The sequence below is a fragment of the Pundamilia nyererei genome, unplaced genomic scaffold (assembly GCF_000239375.1).
Source record: "Pundamilia nyererei isolate P.nyererei 1_Seehausen unplaced genomic scaffold, PunNye1.0 scaffold00027, whole genome shotgun sequence".
NCBI lineage: Eukaryota > Metazoa > Chordata > Actinopteri > Cichliformes > Cichlidae > Pundamilia > Pundamilia nyererei.
Window position 1 is genome coordinate 1,532,549 of NW_005187428.1, and position 15,678 is coordinate 1,548,226.

The 15,678-nt window shown below is 41.1% G+C and overlaps 1 protein-coding gene across 11 annotated transcripts in view; it reads left to right on the forward strand.

The window, feature by feature from the left end:
* Positions 1–15,678, forward strand: part of LOC102195464 (pleckstrin homology domain-containing family A member 5-like) — a 90,302-nt gene that overhangs the window by 65,601 nt on the left and 9,023 nt on the right. For 6 of the 11 annotated variants that reach the window (XM_005728059.1, XM_005728062.1, XM_005728065.1 and 3 more), the window contains 12 exons: positions 744–844; positions 2,137–2,252; positions 4,121–4,615; positions 5,834–6,314; positions 7,368–7,451; positions 8,145–8,264; positions 9,257–9,310; positions 10,150–10,230; positions 12,555–12,617; positions 12,705–12,785; positions 13,404–13,553; positions 13,680–13,781. In XM_005728059.1, coding sequence (XP_005728116.1) covers positions 744–844; positions 2,137–2,252; positions 4,121–4,615; positions 5,834–6,314; positions 7,368–7,451; positions 8,145–8,264; positions 9,257–9,310; positions 10,150–10,230; positions 12,555–12,617; positions 12,705–12,785; positions 13,404–13,553; positions 13,680–13,781 — 1,928 coding nt within the window. Of the gene's footprint in view, positions 1–743; positions 845–991; positions 1,824–2,136; positions 2,253–4,120; positions 4,616–5,833; positions 6,315–7,367; positions 7,452–8,144; positions 8,265–9,256; positions 9,311–10,149; positions 10,231–12,554; positions 12,618–12,704; positions 12,786–13,403; positions 13,554–13,679; positions 13,782–15,678 lie in introns of those variants that run through there. The other 5 variants (XM_005728068.1, XM_005728061.2, XM_005728063.2 and 2 more) reach the window with 5 other exon arrangements.

Consider the following 15,678-nt stretch of genomic DNA (forward strand, 5'->3'; position numbering starts at 1 on the left):
GCCTCTGCCTGTTGTGTTTTTTGAAAGAGGCAGTGGCAAAGAGCCCGGTTGGTTGCAGACAGGTGACGCTGTCAAAAATCCATCCGCCCCTCTTTTGAAAATCAGTTAAGCGAGGCAGGTCTCTAACACAACTTCTGAGCAAACAGCTCGACTTCTGATATGTTTGGGAATGTCCAGATTGATGTTACCATATTTTCCCTAAATATTACTCACAATGTTGAACTTTATTCATGATCAGCCTTATTCATTCCATCATCGCCAATATGTGTTAAAAGACTTTGACTCTAACATAATGGTTTTGAGTAACACACATGCAAACTTGCACATAAACCAGACAAAGTCCATGCCTATAAGGGATTGCAGCATTCACTGTTTTGTTTTCCTGCACTGTTTTGGGTAAGCAGTACAGTTTGCTTTTATGGAATTTGGAGAGTAAGCTACTCTGCTTAAACTTGGGACCCAATCTAATCCCCCCCCATGTGGAGTGTGCACAATTGTCAATGTGGAACCCTGTCTGTTAACTTAATGAGGATTAGAGCAGCCTAGCTGCATACCGAACTGAATCAGTGCTCATCTTTTCCAATGTTTTGACTTGGTATCCTATGTTTATCTGACCAAAACACTGCACAGTTTTTCCTTTCATAGTCCACTTGACTTGCGTCCTGTTTACAAATAACGCTTTAAGATAAGAGTTGACAATATATATACACATACACACACTGTGTTTTGTTTTTCCTCTGTAGATGAAAAAGAGGAGGGGATTCTCGGCAGTATCCTCCTGCCAAGCTTTCGTATATCCATGTTGTCTGTGGACGATCACATTACCAGAAAATATGCCTTCAAGGTCAGTGCATGTTTTCATTCCTGTCAGACTTTGTTAGGCTGCATATTTTATGGTTTATTACACTTAAAGAAGAAAAGACAGGAATTAGTTTTCTAGAGAAAATGGAAAAACTTGTAGATAAGGCCATAAAAATAAATGTGCAAGTCTCACAGAAGGTACATTTTAAAACTGGTGCTGCAGTGGCTCTTATCGTGATCTCACAATATATGTATGTGTATTTTTAGACATGTTGAGCAGTTTCTAGGTTTTATTTCCTATTTAACACGTTGGTTGTTACTTCAGAAGTTTTGGTTGATTGACAAAGCGAGATGTTTAGTCGCTAATGCTAACAACTAAAGTACGACTCATATTTCTACACTGACTACTGACAGCAGTGAGGTAGGACTACAGTACTATGATGCTATAAGTTGACTCGTAGGATTCAAGTTTCAGGGCAACGGACTTATAATATGAGATCACAGTGGTGTGTAAAGGATTTGACTGTGGGTTCTTCATAAACCCAAAGAGACAACAAAGTTGTCCTGCCAAGCACAGCCAAACACAGACGCCCAGGAGTCTGCTCAAGGTCTCTCCAACCACACAGCCCACTCCTTTTCCAACTTAGATTCAGGCTGAAAAAACCCCCAAAACAAGACTTAGAAAAGAGAAAAGCATGAAAGCAGGACACAAGCTCTTCAGTTCAGTGATTCACTCAGAAATGGGATGACCTTTTGACTGTATATTTTTCATTCTCAACTTTTCCTGTCTCTTGTTGTGGCCAAAGGTCATATCAGTAAGTGTGTTATTTCTAAAAATTATTGTGAAGCAATTAGAAAAATTATAGTCTTGTCTTTTTTTAAACATTGGAAAACTGCACATTGAGGTTGTTCACGAAGCATTATGTCTCTTCCTGTGTTTGTTTTAACAATATATTGGTTTGTTCACCACGAGGGAACCAAGAGACAACCGACCATGTGTCTGCCATACAATGCACTGAATGGTAAGTATTGTGGCAGATTTACTTCCCTAATCTAGCATGACTTAAGGATTTGATTTATTATCATTAACTGCAGAGAATATCTCACAAGTCAGCACCGGTTGCCATTAGTTGCTAAAAAAAAAGTGTGTGTGTGTGTGTGTGTGTGTGTGTGTGTGTGTGTGTGTGTGTGTGTGTGTATAAAATGCAATATTCTACCCTCCTGTTATTGTGAGGAAACCTTAAAAATCCTAGTCAACCAGTTTTTGTCTTCTCTCTTTCAGGTAACTGTGTGGATAACTCTTCCTGTCCTTGATCCCGTGTACTGTCAAAACAGGCGACACATCCCAACATGAGGACGTACTACTTTTGCACAGACACAGCCAAAGAGATGGAATCTTGGATGAAAGTGATGACAGATGCTGCACTCGTGCAGTCAGAGCCAGTCAAAAGGTTTGTAAGAGCTTTGACAATAAAGTCATGTTTGCTGAGTGGGTGTGTCATTTTTGAATTGCGAGCGCATGGGGGGGGGGTTTGAAAAAGCCATTTGAGGACAGTTCTTCAAACTAGTACTAACAGCTGTGCATCACGTGGTTCATTTCTAGACTCTGATTTCTGTTTGTACTGGAAGAGAGTACTTTTAAATTCCCTGTTAAGTTCTTCGGCAACACTTCAACACCCACTTTTGACATCTCTGGTCTCTGGGTTTGTTGAAGAAGCTACGATGTTCTTTCATGTTATGTAACTGTTTCAAGCGCTAAAGTTTATTATGGAGTAACATACATAAGACTGTGGGTGCACTGTGAAGGCATGATGCAGGTGGTTTAAGGGATGATGTGCACAGCTGCGCTGGCTGATCAGGATCACTGACTCATCAGAACAGGGTTTTTTTTTTTCCTTCTTCTTTTTTAAACTATGTTAAATATCTGCCATTTGGCAGGCTGCCTGTCTAATGCCCTGCTTTTACATGGGCGAGCAGAAACGTAATGGTAACGAGCAGTGTAATTACACAGAGCAGTAGTGCCTGAAATCCTCTGAAAGTCTCTGCTAAATGGGACCGTGTGATGCTACTATAAGATTATCTTATATAACTACACATTGTTCAAAACAAAAAGGTTCTGTAATTTCATCTTTTTTTTAAATTTACTTCATCGTTTGTTTTGCAGTTGTGTAACTTGAATGCTCGCAGGGCTAAATGTGTGCTCTGCTTGGTTGGTGGAGGCACAGAAAGATGGAGAAGTCATTAAGTGACTAGTGCTGCTATTTGAAACTATACAAGTGGAAACTCTGAAGGAATGCCTTTTCTGCAGCTCTCTTATTACTAACCCAGTGAGCCATGCTGCTGAGAGGAATTTGCCAAACTTTGAAGTTGTGACCTTATGTCTGTCTAAGGTCAAGGCATAGTGGCATCTATTACCTCTAGATAACTCGCTAGGGAGCACAGAGTGGTATGCAGGTCTTCTAGACAGGAGGCAAAAGAGAGAAGCAAATGGATTACTGGGATCTGAGCATCACTTTTCTGAAGTGTCTCAGCTGAGGTATTGTTTTACTGGAGATATCTGATTTCCTTTTACACGCCTCCCCTTCTCTGGCAGCTGGAAGAGGCATTGTGCACTTTGCTTTAGTTTGAACTGAATTCACAACATTAGTTGTGTAGTATATTGTAGTATAAACCTAAAAATGTGAATCAAACATCGTTTACAGCAATTCCTACCAAATAATTAGTTGGACATGAATCATCTCACCCAGATTTACGTAAGGGTTAATCACATTAAAGACATTTTAGCCTATTGTCTGAGGTTGTAACAGTTTTTACATGAACAACAAAAGGAAGGAACGATGCCTGAATACTTAGGTGCAAACTTCCACATGTGCTTGTATGACATCATCCAAGCAAGACGAACAGCAATGCTTCTCAGCTCAAACGTGGCTAAATTGGAAAAAATACAAACACAACAGAAGACCAAGCCAAATACTGTGTGGAATACAATACAAACGTGGAAACCGTTTATGGATCCATTCAGAAAACTAAAAGGGCACTTTTCAGCATCAGCAGCTACTTTAGGCCTCATTGGTTTCATATTCATATCAACAAGCATCAAGTTAACAGTTCATGTAGTAATACAGTCTGTAGGATTAAGTTAACAGTGCTTTCAGAGGGGTTGTAAACAGATTACAAAGGCGGGAAGATAAAACAACACGCCACTCTCAGATTTCACTTGAAGACAAGCGTATCTTAAGTCTGGATAATCCAAAATGTCTATTGAAAGAGTTCCAGTGTTTTGTGATTTTTCAAGCCTGAACCTTCTTGTCTCTTTTAGGTTGGACAAACTAAAAGTGGAGCAGTGTGGACCTCAAGAGATCAACCATGTGGCCAACCATAGAACAGAAACCGAAATCCAGAAGAATGAGCGCAACCGTGAGGTTGACCGTGAGCACGCAGCCGTCTCCCCCACCACAGAAGAAGAGGAGAGAAAGCAGCGAGATGCAGAGCGCTACGGCTTCCAGAAGGATGGGGCCGACCGTGAACGTCCACTCACCAAAATAAACAGTATCAAACTGCAGCCAGCGCAGGCGGCAGCCATCAAGGCTAATATGACCTCGCCGCATCCTCAGACCGAGGTTGACGGATCACAACACAGCCCCCAAGTTAATGGATCTGGAGAACAGCGTCCAGCTAATGGGACTGGAGTCCCTCCTCTGCAAAGTTCCCCACATGAGCCGGATCGCAGCCTGAGTCGGACCAGCTCGATGCAGCAGCTGGAGCAGTGGGTTCGCACACAGAGAGGACGTGGCCAGGACGACGATACCAGAAGGTTGGTTCAGTGCTATGCCCAAAAAAAACCCGTCTTGACATGATACTGTATAAGCTTTAAATGTAATTGTTGATTATAACATGCGTACACTGCAAGAAGAGAAATGATGCTATTCAGATGGCGCTGTCGTCTGTACAGTAGCACCAGTTATCTTCAGATTACTCCACAAGAGTCAAATCTTAGACTGTTTCCACAACATGAAGTCAGATTTGGCTTTATTGGGTGGAAAGTATGAGGCTGGTCTCCTCTTAGTTCTAAGTACTTAAAGTATATTGATGAGGTTTTGATGAGAGGATTTAATAAGCTGGTTCTTGATTCCCATCCCTGGTGTTCAAATTTTTGTTAAAAATACATGTTTTAGTCAAGAGATACGTTTGTCATCAGGCTTGTGTTCATATTTGACACAGCTTTGCCTCATTCTGTGGTTATTATTTGTTTTTTTTAACAAATAGACATACACACTCGCTTTAGAGTATACCATGGGCAAAACTAATAAGGCCTCAGTAAATATTTTTGTGTTGGCTCTCTGAGGTAAACATTTAATTCTCTCTCCATTAATCTCTTTCAGCTCCTTTTGTCATGACATGCATGTTCTCTAGACGGATGTGTAGCAGTCACAAGCCTTTATTATAACACTGGTATACTGGGATTTAAAGACCAGTGAGTGTTTTAGCCCGGATCTGTCAGGTCTTCTTATTATTAAGCTCTCCGTACTGACTTTGAACTCACTGAGTAAGTGGAACTTCTTAAAGCCTTGCTGTCAATAGTAAGGTCTAATTTGTTTCTGAGTAGGGAATTGCTTTGCGAGATTCTCTAAAGACACACATGTAAACAGATAAAATAAGAATCATCCTTGTTTGATACTTAATTAGAATGATACTCAGCGTGAAGTGCTTTTCAACTACAAAGTTTAAACCAAACCAACAAATGAAAAGATTCATAACATGGCATTGCTTTGATAACTGATGTTTTTGACTGGTTATAATCAAAATAAAAGAAATCCAATGAGATTTTTTTTCAACTATAAACAACTTGTTGCGTCCTTTGAACCTGACAGAGCCTAAAACCACGTTTATCTGGTGTTGTGTATGGAATATATGAAAAATTATCAAATTGTTATACCAACACAGATCATTTTAGGTCTGTGTTGGTGTAACACCATGCAGGTCATCTACTATATCATACATGATTAATTATCTGTTTTTTCTTTTACCCCAGCATCACATCGTACCAGACGCTGCCTAGAAATTTGCCAAGCCATCGGGTACCCTACATGCCTCATTATGGAGATGGATATTGCAGTATGCCAAGGAATAGCATGGCACAGCGGGACAGCATCTGCAGCATGTCCCCATCGGTATATGACCAGGCCATGGGTCCTTCAATGACTGAGAAACGCCGCTCCATGCGCGATGACACCATGTGGCAGTTGTACGAATGGCAGCAAAGGCAGGCCTACAGCAGGCAGCCAGGGCTGTACAGCAATATGGCCAGTCCCAAAACCATGATCAACTTGTCAGAGCATGCTGCACCGAGCCACTCCATCCCCCCCTCGCCCTCCCATGGCTCCCTGTCGATGTACGGTGGCTACTCTCCAATGAGATCTTACAACATGGGCAACACTCGCTCTGAAATTTCCTCTCCCATCTTCCGAAGAGACATGACTGTTGAGAGACGGCAGAGGCCACCAGTCAACAAGGTCAGCTAAGAGATGCATAAACGGGAAATGTTCAGTTCACCCTCATAATAACAAAACCGCCTACTATGCAATAGTCTTCAGTCACCCCTTATTTCTTTATATTTTGCTTCCAAGTATCCAGAAAAGTTCTCCAGGCTATCACATTTTTTCTTTGGACACTGGCTGCTTTTTCAATCATTTTCAGTCCAGTCCTTATACGTGACCATTTAACACTGAAAAATGCACCTAATGCCAGAACCAGTTACCAATGTTGTGTCTACAGATAGCAGACAACTTAGCAAAAAGTCTATTTTAAAGGTATCTTTAACAGCTTGTTGCAAAAAATAATAAAAAAATAAAAGAAATGGCAGGCCTAAAAGTAAGATCTACAGCAAAGGAACATAATCTGAAGCCTCATCAGAAATGGTCTCAATGGAAGAGTGGCTGTAAGAAGCCATTCTTAACAAAGAGCAATGAGGAGAAAAGTTTCAGGTATTTTAAATGACAATAGAGCTGGACTGAAAGTCAGTAGCAGCAGGTCTTATGGAGTGATGATCATTAGTATGGAGGAGATCAGGGGAGATGTAAAACATTATGAATGCAGAAAAGTACTGTCAGGTTTTGATCCACTGTGGACAACAGCCAAAGAAGAGCTTTGAATGTCCTTCAAGAAGCCTGGAGAACTCTTCCTGAAGACAACATACAGAAATTAAAGAAAGCTTGACTAAGAGAGTTCAGGCTGTGCTGAAGAATAAATGAGGTCATACCAAATACTGATCTTCAAACTCATCAGAATTGTGAAAACACTGTTTGTGCCTACTTTAGTTCCCAAAGTTCAAAAGTGAGGTCATGTGTTTCATTTGTTTTTAAGCAGCACAAACAAAATTACATTCAGCTTTGAGCATATTTATAGTGACAGAAATATGAGAGGGATGTATACAAAAATATGCATCAAGGGTAGCAAATGTTTCTTTGTACTTGGATGAACCCCGTGGCTATGGCTGACTATTATATCAAAGATATTTAATGTTGCACATGACAGGCCTTTTTTCATATTAAATCTGTGTTCTGCAGTATGCTTACCTGCCTGATAGGAGGTCTATGCCAGCAGGGATCCCAATCCAGACCATCACTGCCCAGTCTTTACAAGGCAAAACAGTAAGTCTTGGTCTATGTCAGTCTTCTGGCTACCTAGATTTATATCACTGTGCTGTTCAGCTGAGATACTTCATGCTTGGTTTCTGTACACCTATACAGTCTGGGTTTAACTGGATGTCTTTCAAGGACAATGCTGTTTTCTGATGATGCCACCTACTCTACCCTTCTCCCTCTTTCTGTCCTTCATATCCCTCTAAGACATTGTGACAGAACTCTTTCGAGACAGGTTTAGGCAGATCTGTGTTCCAAGTGGTAGGATTTAGGGTGTGTTCACTTCAGGAGCTCCTTAGACTCTCTTCAGTTCAGTGGAGACTTAAAAACCCTGTCACTCAAACTCTCTAAGCCAGGATCAAGAATTTATGTCAGAGCTGCACACAGTTCTCTGTACTCATTGAGCTTGTAAAGTGTGAAGTCAATGCTGTAATGAGTGGCAACTGTTCTGCTGTTTTGAGTGGACATAAAAGAATGTGCATGCTGCTAGCTAACATGGTACTAAATTGCATGAAACGCAAGACTAGAATGCAGCAACTGTTCACCTACTGGGATCCTGGTACCTCTAAATCTCCTATCCTGGTGTGCTCTCTCTCCTTTCTTCTCACCCCCAATCCCTGCCTCACCCCTGCGGTGTGTCCCTGTTTCACTGTGGCGATGCATCCCCCCCCGCCTCCTCCTCTTCCTCCCTCCTCCTTGCAGCCTGAGGAACTGACTTTGCTGCTGATAAAGCTGCGTCGGCAGCAGGCAGAGCTAAACAGTATCCGGGAGCACACTGTAGCACAGCTTATGCAACTAAACATGGATGGCGACAACCCAAAGGTCAGGCCCCCAGGGACATCTCTCCAGGCGTGTATGTTAGCGTGTGGTGTGTATGCCATCTTTATCCACTTCCATTATCCATCTCGATCCGGAGGATTTGTTTGGTCTTCACACATGGCTGATTTAAGAAGGAATTTTCTTCTAACATGACTATGCGTAATGGCTTCATGTTTTTTGTGGACCAGCTACCTTCTCATCAAAATGTGTGGAAATAAAACACTCTTCTTCCAGTTTCAAAATAATTTTGCAACCAGCATCTGACTTAAATCAGTGCATCAGATAATTAGATTTGGGCCATTTTAGCAGGGCAAGCAGCTGATTGAGTCATTTATCCCCCTAAAGAATATAGACAGATGTTATCCGCAGATGAAACTTAAAGCCATTGGCGAGCTTAAAGAGTGACCAACTAATGAGGCTAAGGCCACTGGCATATGTAAAAGTTAATTCAGGATTTTGGGACTTTAAGTCTCCAGACTTAATGCCAGACTGCAGATTTTACCATTAATGATGTAGGTCAACCAGGACTGTTGAAGATTTTTCCATTTTACGGTGTTTTTGTTGTTGTTTTTCTTAATCTACTACTGTGCATTTAATGCAAGTTTTCCTTGTAGCTATACAAGTTGCCCTGCTTCATTAGGGCAACCTGCTTCATTAGTTTATGTTTGCGTCAGCGGACACACACCATGTTGTGTGGTACTTTGACTTGCCATTGTCTTTGTTTTTTTGCATGCACTCGGTCAAGACTAGTCCTGCAGTGTACTCATTCTGTTACCTTTGAAAGTACACCTGGTACCTGACCTGTTTTCTTCACCTTGATTGGTCCTGCTTTCCTTTCTCTCGGGTTATCTTTGGGTACATGACATGCTTGTGTGATTGTGGACGTAAGAGAGCGTGTGACAGAGAGAGCATCAGTGAAAGAATGTGACTTGCCCTTTCTTTTGTCTCACTGTCCTTTTGCCTTTTCTTTGCTCTCTTTTTGCTGCTGATGATAGAACGACATTCTTTCTCACCACCTCCAAAGGAACCTCATGTATTTGGACAATCAGGTGGGGTAATGCATGAATGCATGCCCTGTCTTCTTCTGTCATGACCTCATTTAATGCCTCTGCTTTTATTGTATTAATCCCTGCTCTGCGGCTGTTTTAGTGATTTGCAATCCCAATGCCAGGCTAACTTGTTATCTTTTATTGTGATTTTAAATGGCTAAAAGTTCAGATCGCAGCATTTTTAGCTCACGCTAGTTCATTTACTCACACATTATCCAAATAACTGATCATGACTGTGGACAGTCGTTATTTCTGCCATATAAAGAACACGTAGAGATGAAGGTATCATATTTAACGTCTAAGTGTTTGCAAAGGAATATTAAAGCTTCATCTGCTTTTTTTTTTAACGATCTTAAGTGCTTTGTGAGTTTTAATTGCTTTGTATATAGCACACAAAGGTCCAGTAAAACCTTTCTAATAATTATAGCAAAAGGAAGCCTTAGATTTGTGTAACCGCTGAGAAATAAGTAATTTTAATTTCCTTGACTTGGACTGATGAGCCTTAGCATTTGTGATTTCTTGCACCTCTTGTAAACGCAGTTCTTTTTACATTCCTACACATCAGCGTTTAATGGGAACTTTTCACTGCTAATAAAAATGAACCTTAGAGCTTTGTACTTCCGTGTCTTCCTGCTCCTGCTCCTGAGCGTCTTCTCTCTGTTGCTGTTAACCATCCCTGTCGTCTCTGGATGCACGTTTCTGTGTGAGTCTACCTCATCCGAGAGCGAGAAAGCGAGAGCGAGTGAGGTGTAATCACACTGTGGGTGTTGTCTCAGAAATGAAAAGCTGCTGTAAACTTTCTGACACTTGCTATATCGCTCCTCTCCACACTGGACTAGATGAAGGAAAATGAGCCTTTAATCGTCATGACTCACACTTTGATTGAGAACTCTGCCCCAAGGCCTCAACTTTACCAGCAAGTAAGGCCAGCCTAAGGCTTTGCTCCACCTCATCCTCACCAGTCGCTGTTGTTCTTTTTGGTCTGTTTTGCAATGCTCCTCCTTCGATGTCCAAGTCCTCACGGCATCTTGAGACTGGTCTCCCTGTATCGTTTGTATTGCTAGCACCTCTTCATCCATTGCTTATGACTGTTCCCTCTTATTATTGAGAAGTCATGCTGATGCAGGCATGACTTTTAAGACTTGGAGAATGTATGAATGCTCCACTGTTGGGTTAAATCTCTTCCTCACTGTGGTGTTTGAATTTATTTGTTTATTTATTTATTTTTCAATAATCCTGAATGTGTTCCCTCTCATTACCCGAGCCACCTGAACTTAACAAGATGACTCTAATTAATTTGACTTAATTACGTGTTGCTAGTCTTATTGCTTGTCAGTCTAGTTTATTGCCAAATAATTCATGTTTTTGTGGAAAACGGCCCCAATTAAGGGCCAGCAGAAGAGCGATCATTAGAGTGAAATGGCATAAATAGATTTTCATGTTTATTATCTATGACGCATGAATATTCTGCTATAGTTAAAGAGAAAAGTATGTACGCGATCTCAGCATCCCATTTAGAATTTATGTTCAGCCTGCCTTTTCTTGATTTTTTTTTTTTTGTTTCCGCCTGTGCAAGTTAGCCAGACATTTTTCAGACGTAGGGATTAGCTTAATAACCTTAAGCACCACAGCTTCAATCACTGAATCGACTCTATATCTAAAGTCTGAGGTGGCGATACTGACGAAGATGAATCCTCATATTTTTTTAATTTAGATTAGCACTTATTTATCTGTCTTCATTACTTCCCCTTCACCCCCACTGGTCATTCTGCTGATGAAAAGGATAAAGGGGCCGGCTTGTGTGTGCCGATGGCTATGACATCACATTGCCACTTTTGAGACGCCCCTCGAGGTGTAAAAGTGTTGCTGAGACTCACCCCGTCACTCATTCACTAGCATACCGCCACCTCAACAGCTGCATTCCCACCTGTTCAGCTGACAAAAATCTGTCTTCCTCCTCCTCCTCCCTACGTCTCTTGTATATTAGTCCACGCCACACAAAACCCACAGTGAAGCTCTTCAAGCTGTGGGAGAGTCTGCATGTTCTGTGTGGAATGCCATGTGGTTCTTAAGCCCCACCTGCTTTTAGCTTTACTATGTTCAGCTGCAAAAAAAAAAAGGTGTTTGTGAGAGAGTGCAGGCGTGGATGTTGATTCAGAAAGTATTTGGACAGTAAGTCACTTTTTTTGTTGCTGTTTTGCTATTTTTGGGCACATTTGATTTGAAATTCAATCATGTCTTTGAGGTTAAAGTGCTAGGTGGTGAATCTAAACCTTTTCAGTTATATCAACCGAGAATTTTTTTTTTTTTTATAAGGGCCTGACAGGTATTTTATCTGATATGTGATATATTTGTTTGCTGAAAACCAGACTGAAAGCTTAAAACCAGCAATAAGGAAATGGCTCCAGTCGAGTTCTGGCAGAGTGTCACAAGTGAATATACAGAGGATGTGCTGTGTCTGTAGGTTGTACACTTTCCAGGAAGGGAATTAAATCTTACACTTGGCACTTTGAGCCTATAGTCATTGAGTCATTTCATATCAAATGTGACTAAAAACACAAAATAACACAGAAATATGTCACTGTCCTGATGTCTGTGGTGTGTACTTATAATATTATAGGTTTAGCAGAGTGGGTGAATGACTATGTGATCTGTTGATTTTTCTGGAAACATGGGATCCAATGCAGCTGCAATGATTTTCTTTGTTTGAGAAGTAGCTGAATGATATCAAGTGGAAACATGGATGACTTTTGGAGTTTTCTGACTAAACACTGACGTTGTAAAATTAATGTAGAAACCATAACCGTACACTTGGGCACTGAACAAAAGTAACAGGGCGCTTTGGCATGCACACGTACACACACAGTCTCTCATTAGTTAACCCCAGATTATGCTGTAGAATACATGATTGGTGGACAAAGCTTATGCGCTAACTTCAGAGTGAAGTAAGCCAGATTGTTTTGTATGTTTTTCCATAAAACCATTGTGCTGATGGAGACAATGACTGTGCATGATGAAACACGAGGCGCAAGAATCAACAGCAGAGACTCTGTTTAGACTGGCCGAGGTCCCACTGCTGGTTTGGTAATGCAAATCGTCTGATTTAGTGAAATATGAGCTCCTTCTGAAGGATAAATCCTGCGGCTCAGTGAGAGAGCTTGGTCTTGACACTGCATTAGATCTCCAGATTCTAATGTGTATGCACAGATTTAGTGCCCCTGTCTAATGCTGTCTCTCTCAACAGATGAGTCCAGAGAACTACAGGGAACAAGCCTATACATGCATGCCAGAAGAAGTGGACACTGATGTAAGTTCAGTGCTGCAGACTTGCATGACATAATGTTCCTTTTAGCTGTACACAGCAGGTCATGACTCGTTATTGGTTTCTCTTCAGACTAAACTTAGCATGCTGTGTGAGCAGGACAAAATGGTCAGGATACAGGAGGAAAAACTGCAGCAGCTGTACAGAGAGAAGGTGACTAATACTGCATTTGTCGTCATGTTCACGCAAAACATTGTCTAAACATGCTTACAAAGATTTGGTATCATGTGCAAAAAATGTAAATTTGAAGGAATGCACAGTTTGCAGTTCCTAAGAGTAAAGTTTCTAAGCATGAAACAGAGCAAGTTAGGAGACAAAAGTCTGTAACTATAACTAACTATAGCCTGTAAGTATAACTACCATCATCAGATGGAAAGACTTGTCTGGTTTGCATTGCTTTGTCATATTCAGCAAATCTCACTGACTGTTTTATGTTACTAGTTGATGTGCAGTGATTGTAGGTATATAGAAAAAAATATAAAATCATTTCTAGTCAATTTTGTCAATTTCACAGCTGTGCCCTTTGAACTTTGGATAAGACAAATAAGTAGTTTGAAATGCTTTCTTTAGGCTCTGAGAGGGGCTGATGGGCATTTGTGATCATTTTGACATTTTAAAGATGGGATAACCTCCTGTTTAGTGACAAAACAGCTCAAAACAGTGATGTACAGGAAATATTTAAAAATAATCTACTATTCTGAAATAGTCTTACTGAAGTTTTAATGATGACTGTTGTGCTCTGTGTATTTGACATGATGCGTGTTGCTTCAGCACACTCTGGAGACAGCACTTCTGTCAGCTAGCCAGGAGATAGAGTTGGGCTCCGACAACCCGGCTGCCATGCAGAGTGTCGTGCAGCAGAGAGACTTGCTGCAGAGCGGCCTCCTCAGCACTTGCAGAGAGGTGTCCAGAGTTACTGCCGTAAGTAATACAGTGCATTCACACTCCAGACAATGAAGGCCTCTTGGGGTTTTGTTTTTCAGGAGTATTAATAATATGGTCATTTTTCTTTGTTTGTTGTATAATTGTTGTTTCTATCCTCCCCAGGAGGTGGAGCGGTTATGGAGGGAATATGACAGGATGGAAGGAGATGTGACTATGGCTAAGAACAACCTGCTGGAGCAGCTAGAAGCACTGGGAAGCCCTCAGGTAGGAACATTTTTGACAGTGAGTCTGCTCAACTTCTTCTCTCTAAAGGCCATTAAACTCTGAGCATGTTGGGGAAAAAACAGCACAAAATTTGGCATAGTTTGGAAATGATCTTGTAATGTGTAACATATATATACACACACTGACCAATTGGTCCTCAAGAATCACACTGTGGGGAAAAGAATGAAGCAAAAATCAGGCGATGATGAGCTGGTTCTGGTGTTTTTAAACAAGAAAAGGAAGAAACTGAAATTCTGGATTCAGCCAAATCTCAAGAGAAGGCAGCAGCAGGGAGAGTTTCATGGTTTGATCCAGGAGTTGAAGCTGCATCGCGGCTGCTTTCGTACATATTTCAGGATGTCAGCAGGGCAGTTTGAACTCTTGTTGGCAGAGTCGGCACCACATCTGAAGAGACAGAGAAACTATTTCAGAGAGCCAATAGCAATGACTAGCTGTGTGTCTGAAGTTAAATGGTATCATTTTACTATTTCAGAAGCATCGTATCTTCAGTACCGGTGTGCGTTTTGAGCTACTTTGTTGCCAAATGCAGTGGTCAGATTGGTCAGATCGGTTTATTTGCAGGTAAAAACTCTGAAAAATCTATTTTAAAAAAACAAAGGCAACAACTTCGTCCTGTGAGATTATACAGTCAGTGTGAACGGCTGCGTTAAGCATCGATGAGTCTGGAAAATATTTTTAACACACAAATTTTTCGCTTCCATGTGAAAAGACATTAACTCTAACTCGACATTAAGTGTGTAGAAATATGCTGATAATTTTGTAAACAATCCAGCACTGACACATTTGATGTTTAGTTTGCCATGGCTAAGCATTTCAGTAAGTACTATATACTCACTATACAACTCGCTTCCCACGCTGAACCCGTTAGGTTAGACCGAGTCACTCACGCAGGAAGAGTTCGGCTGTTGCTATGTGATTGAATGATGGGTGCAGATGGATGAAGTGCTGGGGACTTGATTCTTAATTTAATTACCGATTTGGCAAAAGAAGATGTCCCACAGTGCTCTAGGCTAGCAGTAGCAGCTGTGCCTTTCATCTTGACCCAAAGGTGTGTTTACAGAAGTGCTCTTGTTCTGGTTGAGTCACTGTAGTTTTGGTTCTCTGGTTTAGCGTCATGATTTTTTTTTTTTGCCTGATAGGGTTTTTTTTAAGGAAGCGCGCTCTCAGTAGCTATCATGATATCATCATTCTTGTGAATTCCTTTTGGCTAAAGTAATGGTGTAGTGAAAATCTGATACTGCGGCTGACCTGCTTGGCATACTTGCAGATTCATACACTGCAGAGCTGCAGAGAAATCTGTAAACCTACTCAACCTTTTTGCAGACATGTTTTCTGGACTTTGGGAGAAAAATATGGAGAGAAGTAAATGGAGATCAAAGCAACACAAGGGGTGATTGATTACCGTTGCAAGGATGGAGCAGGTCTTAATTAAGTTTGTCTTTTATCTTCTCTTTCATCAAGGAAGAGGTGCAGAGACAAAAAGAAATTGTTCTAGCAGTTATTCCTGGCTTGTACTGAGTAATGATAATTTAGAATAGAGAAGTCAGAGGGCCAGCAGGGAGTCTGGACATCCTCTTCTTAAGTCCATCTCACAAAGACCAACCTGCCAACAGCGAGGGGGAGATAATTACCTGTCTTTTTTTCTTCCCCTTTTCCAATCCTAATCTCTGCTCTGATTATCGTGTTGTGAGGCTAGTATCTCTCGCAGACAGTTGGAGCCTGATCAGATCTGTGTCTCCGCTGACTGCACACCTTAGCAGATACAGACATTACCCTTTTACTGTTATTTTACGATGCCATCATGCTAATTTTTTTCACTTCAGCTTTCTGTCTGCCTTCTGTGTGTTAGTTTTATTTGCTATAGACCTCCACCTTA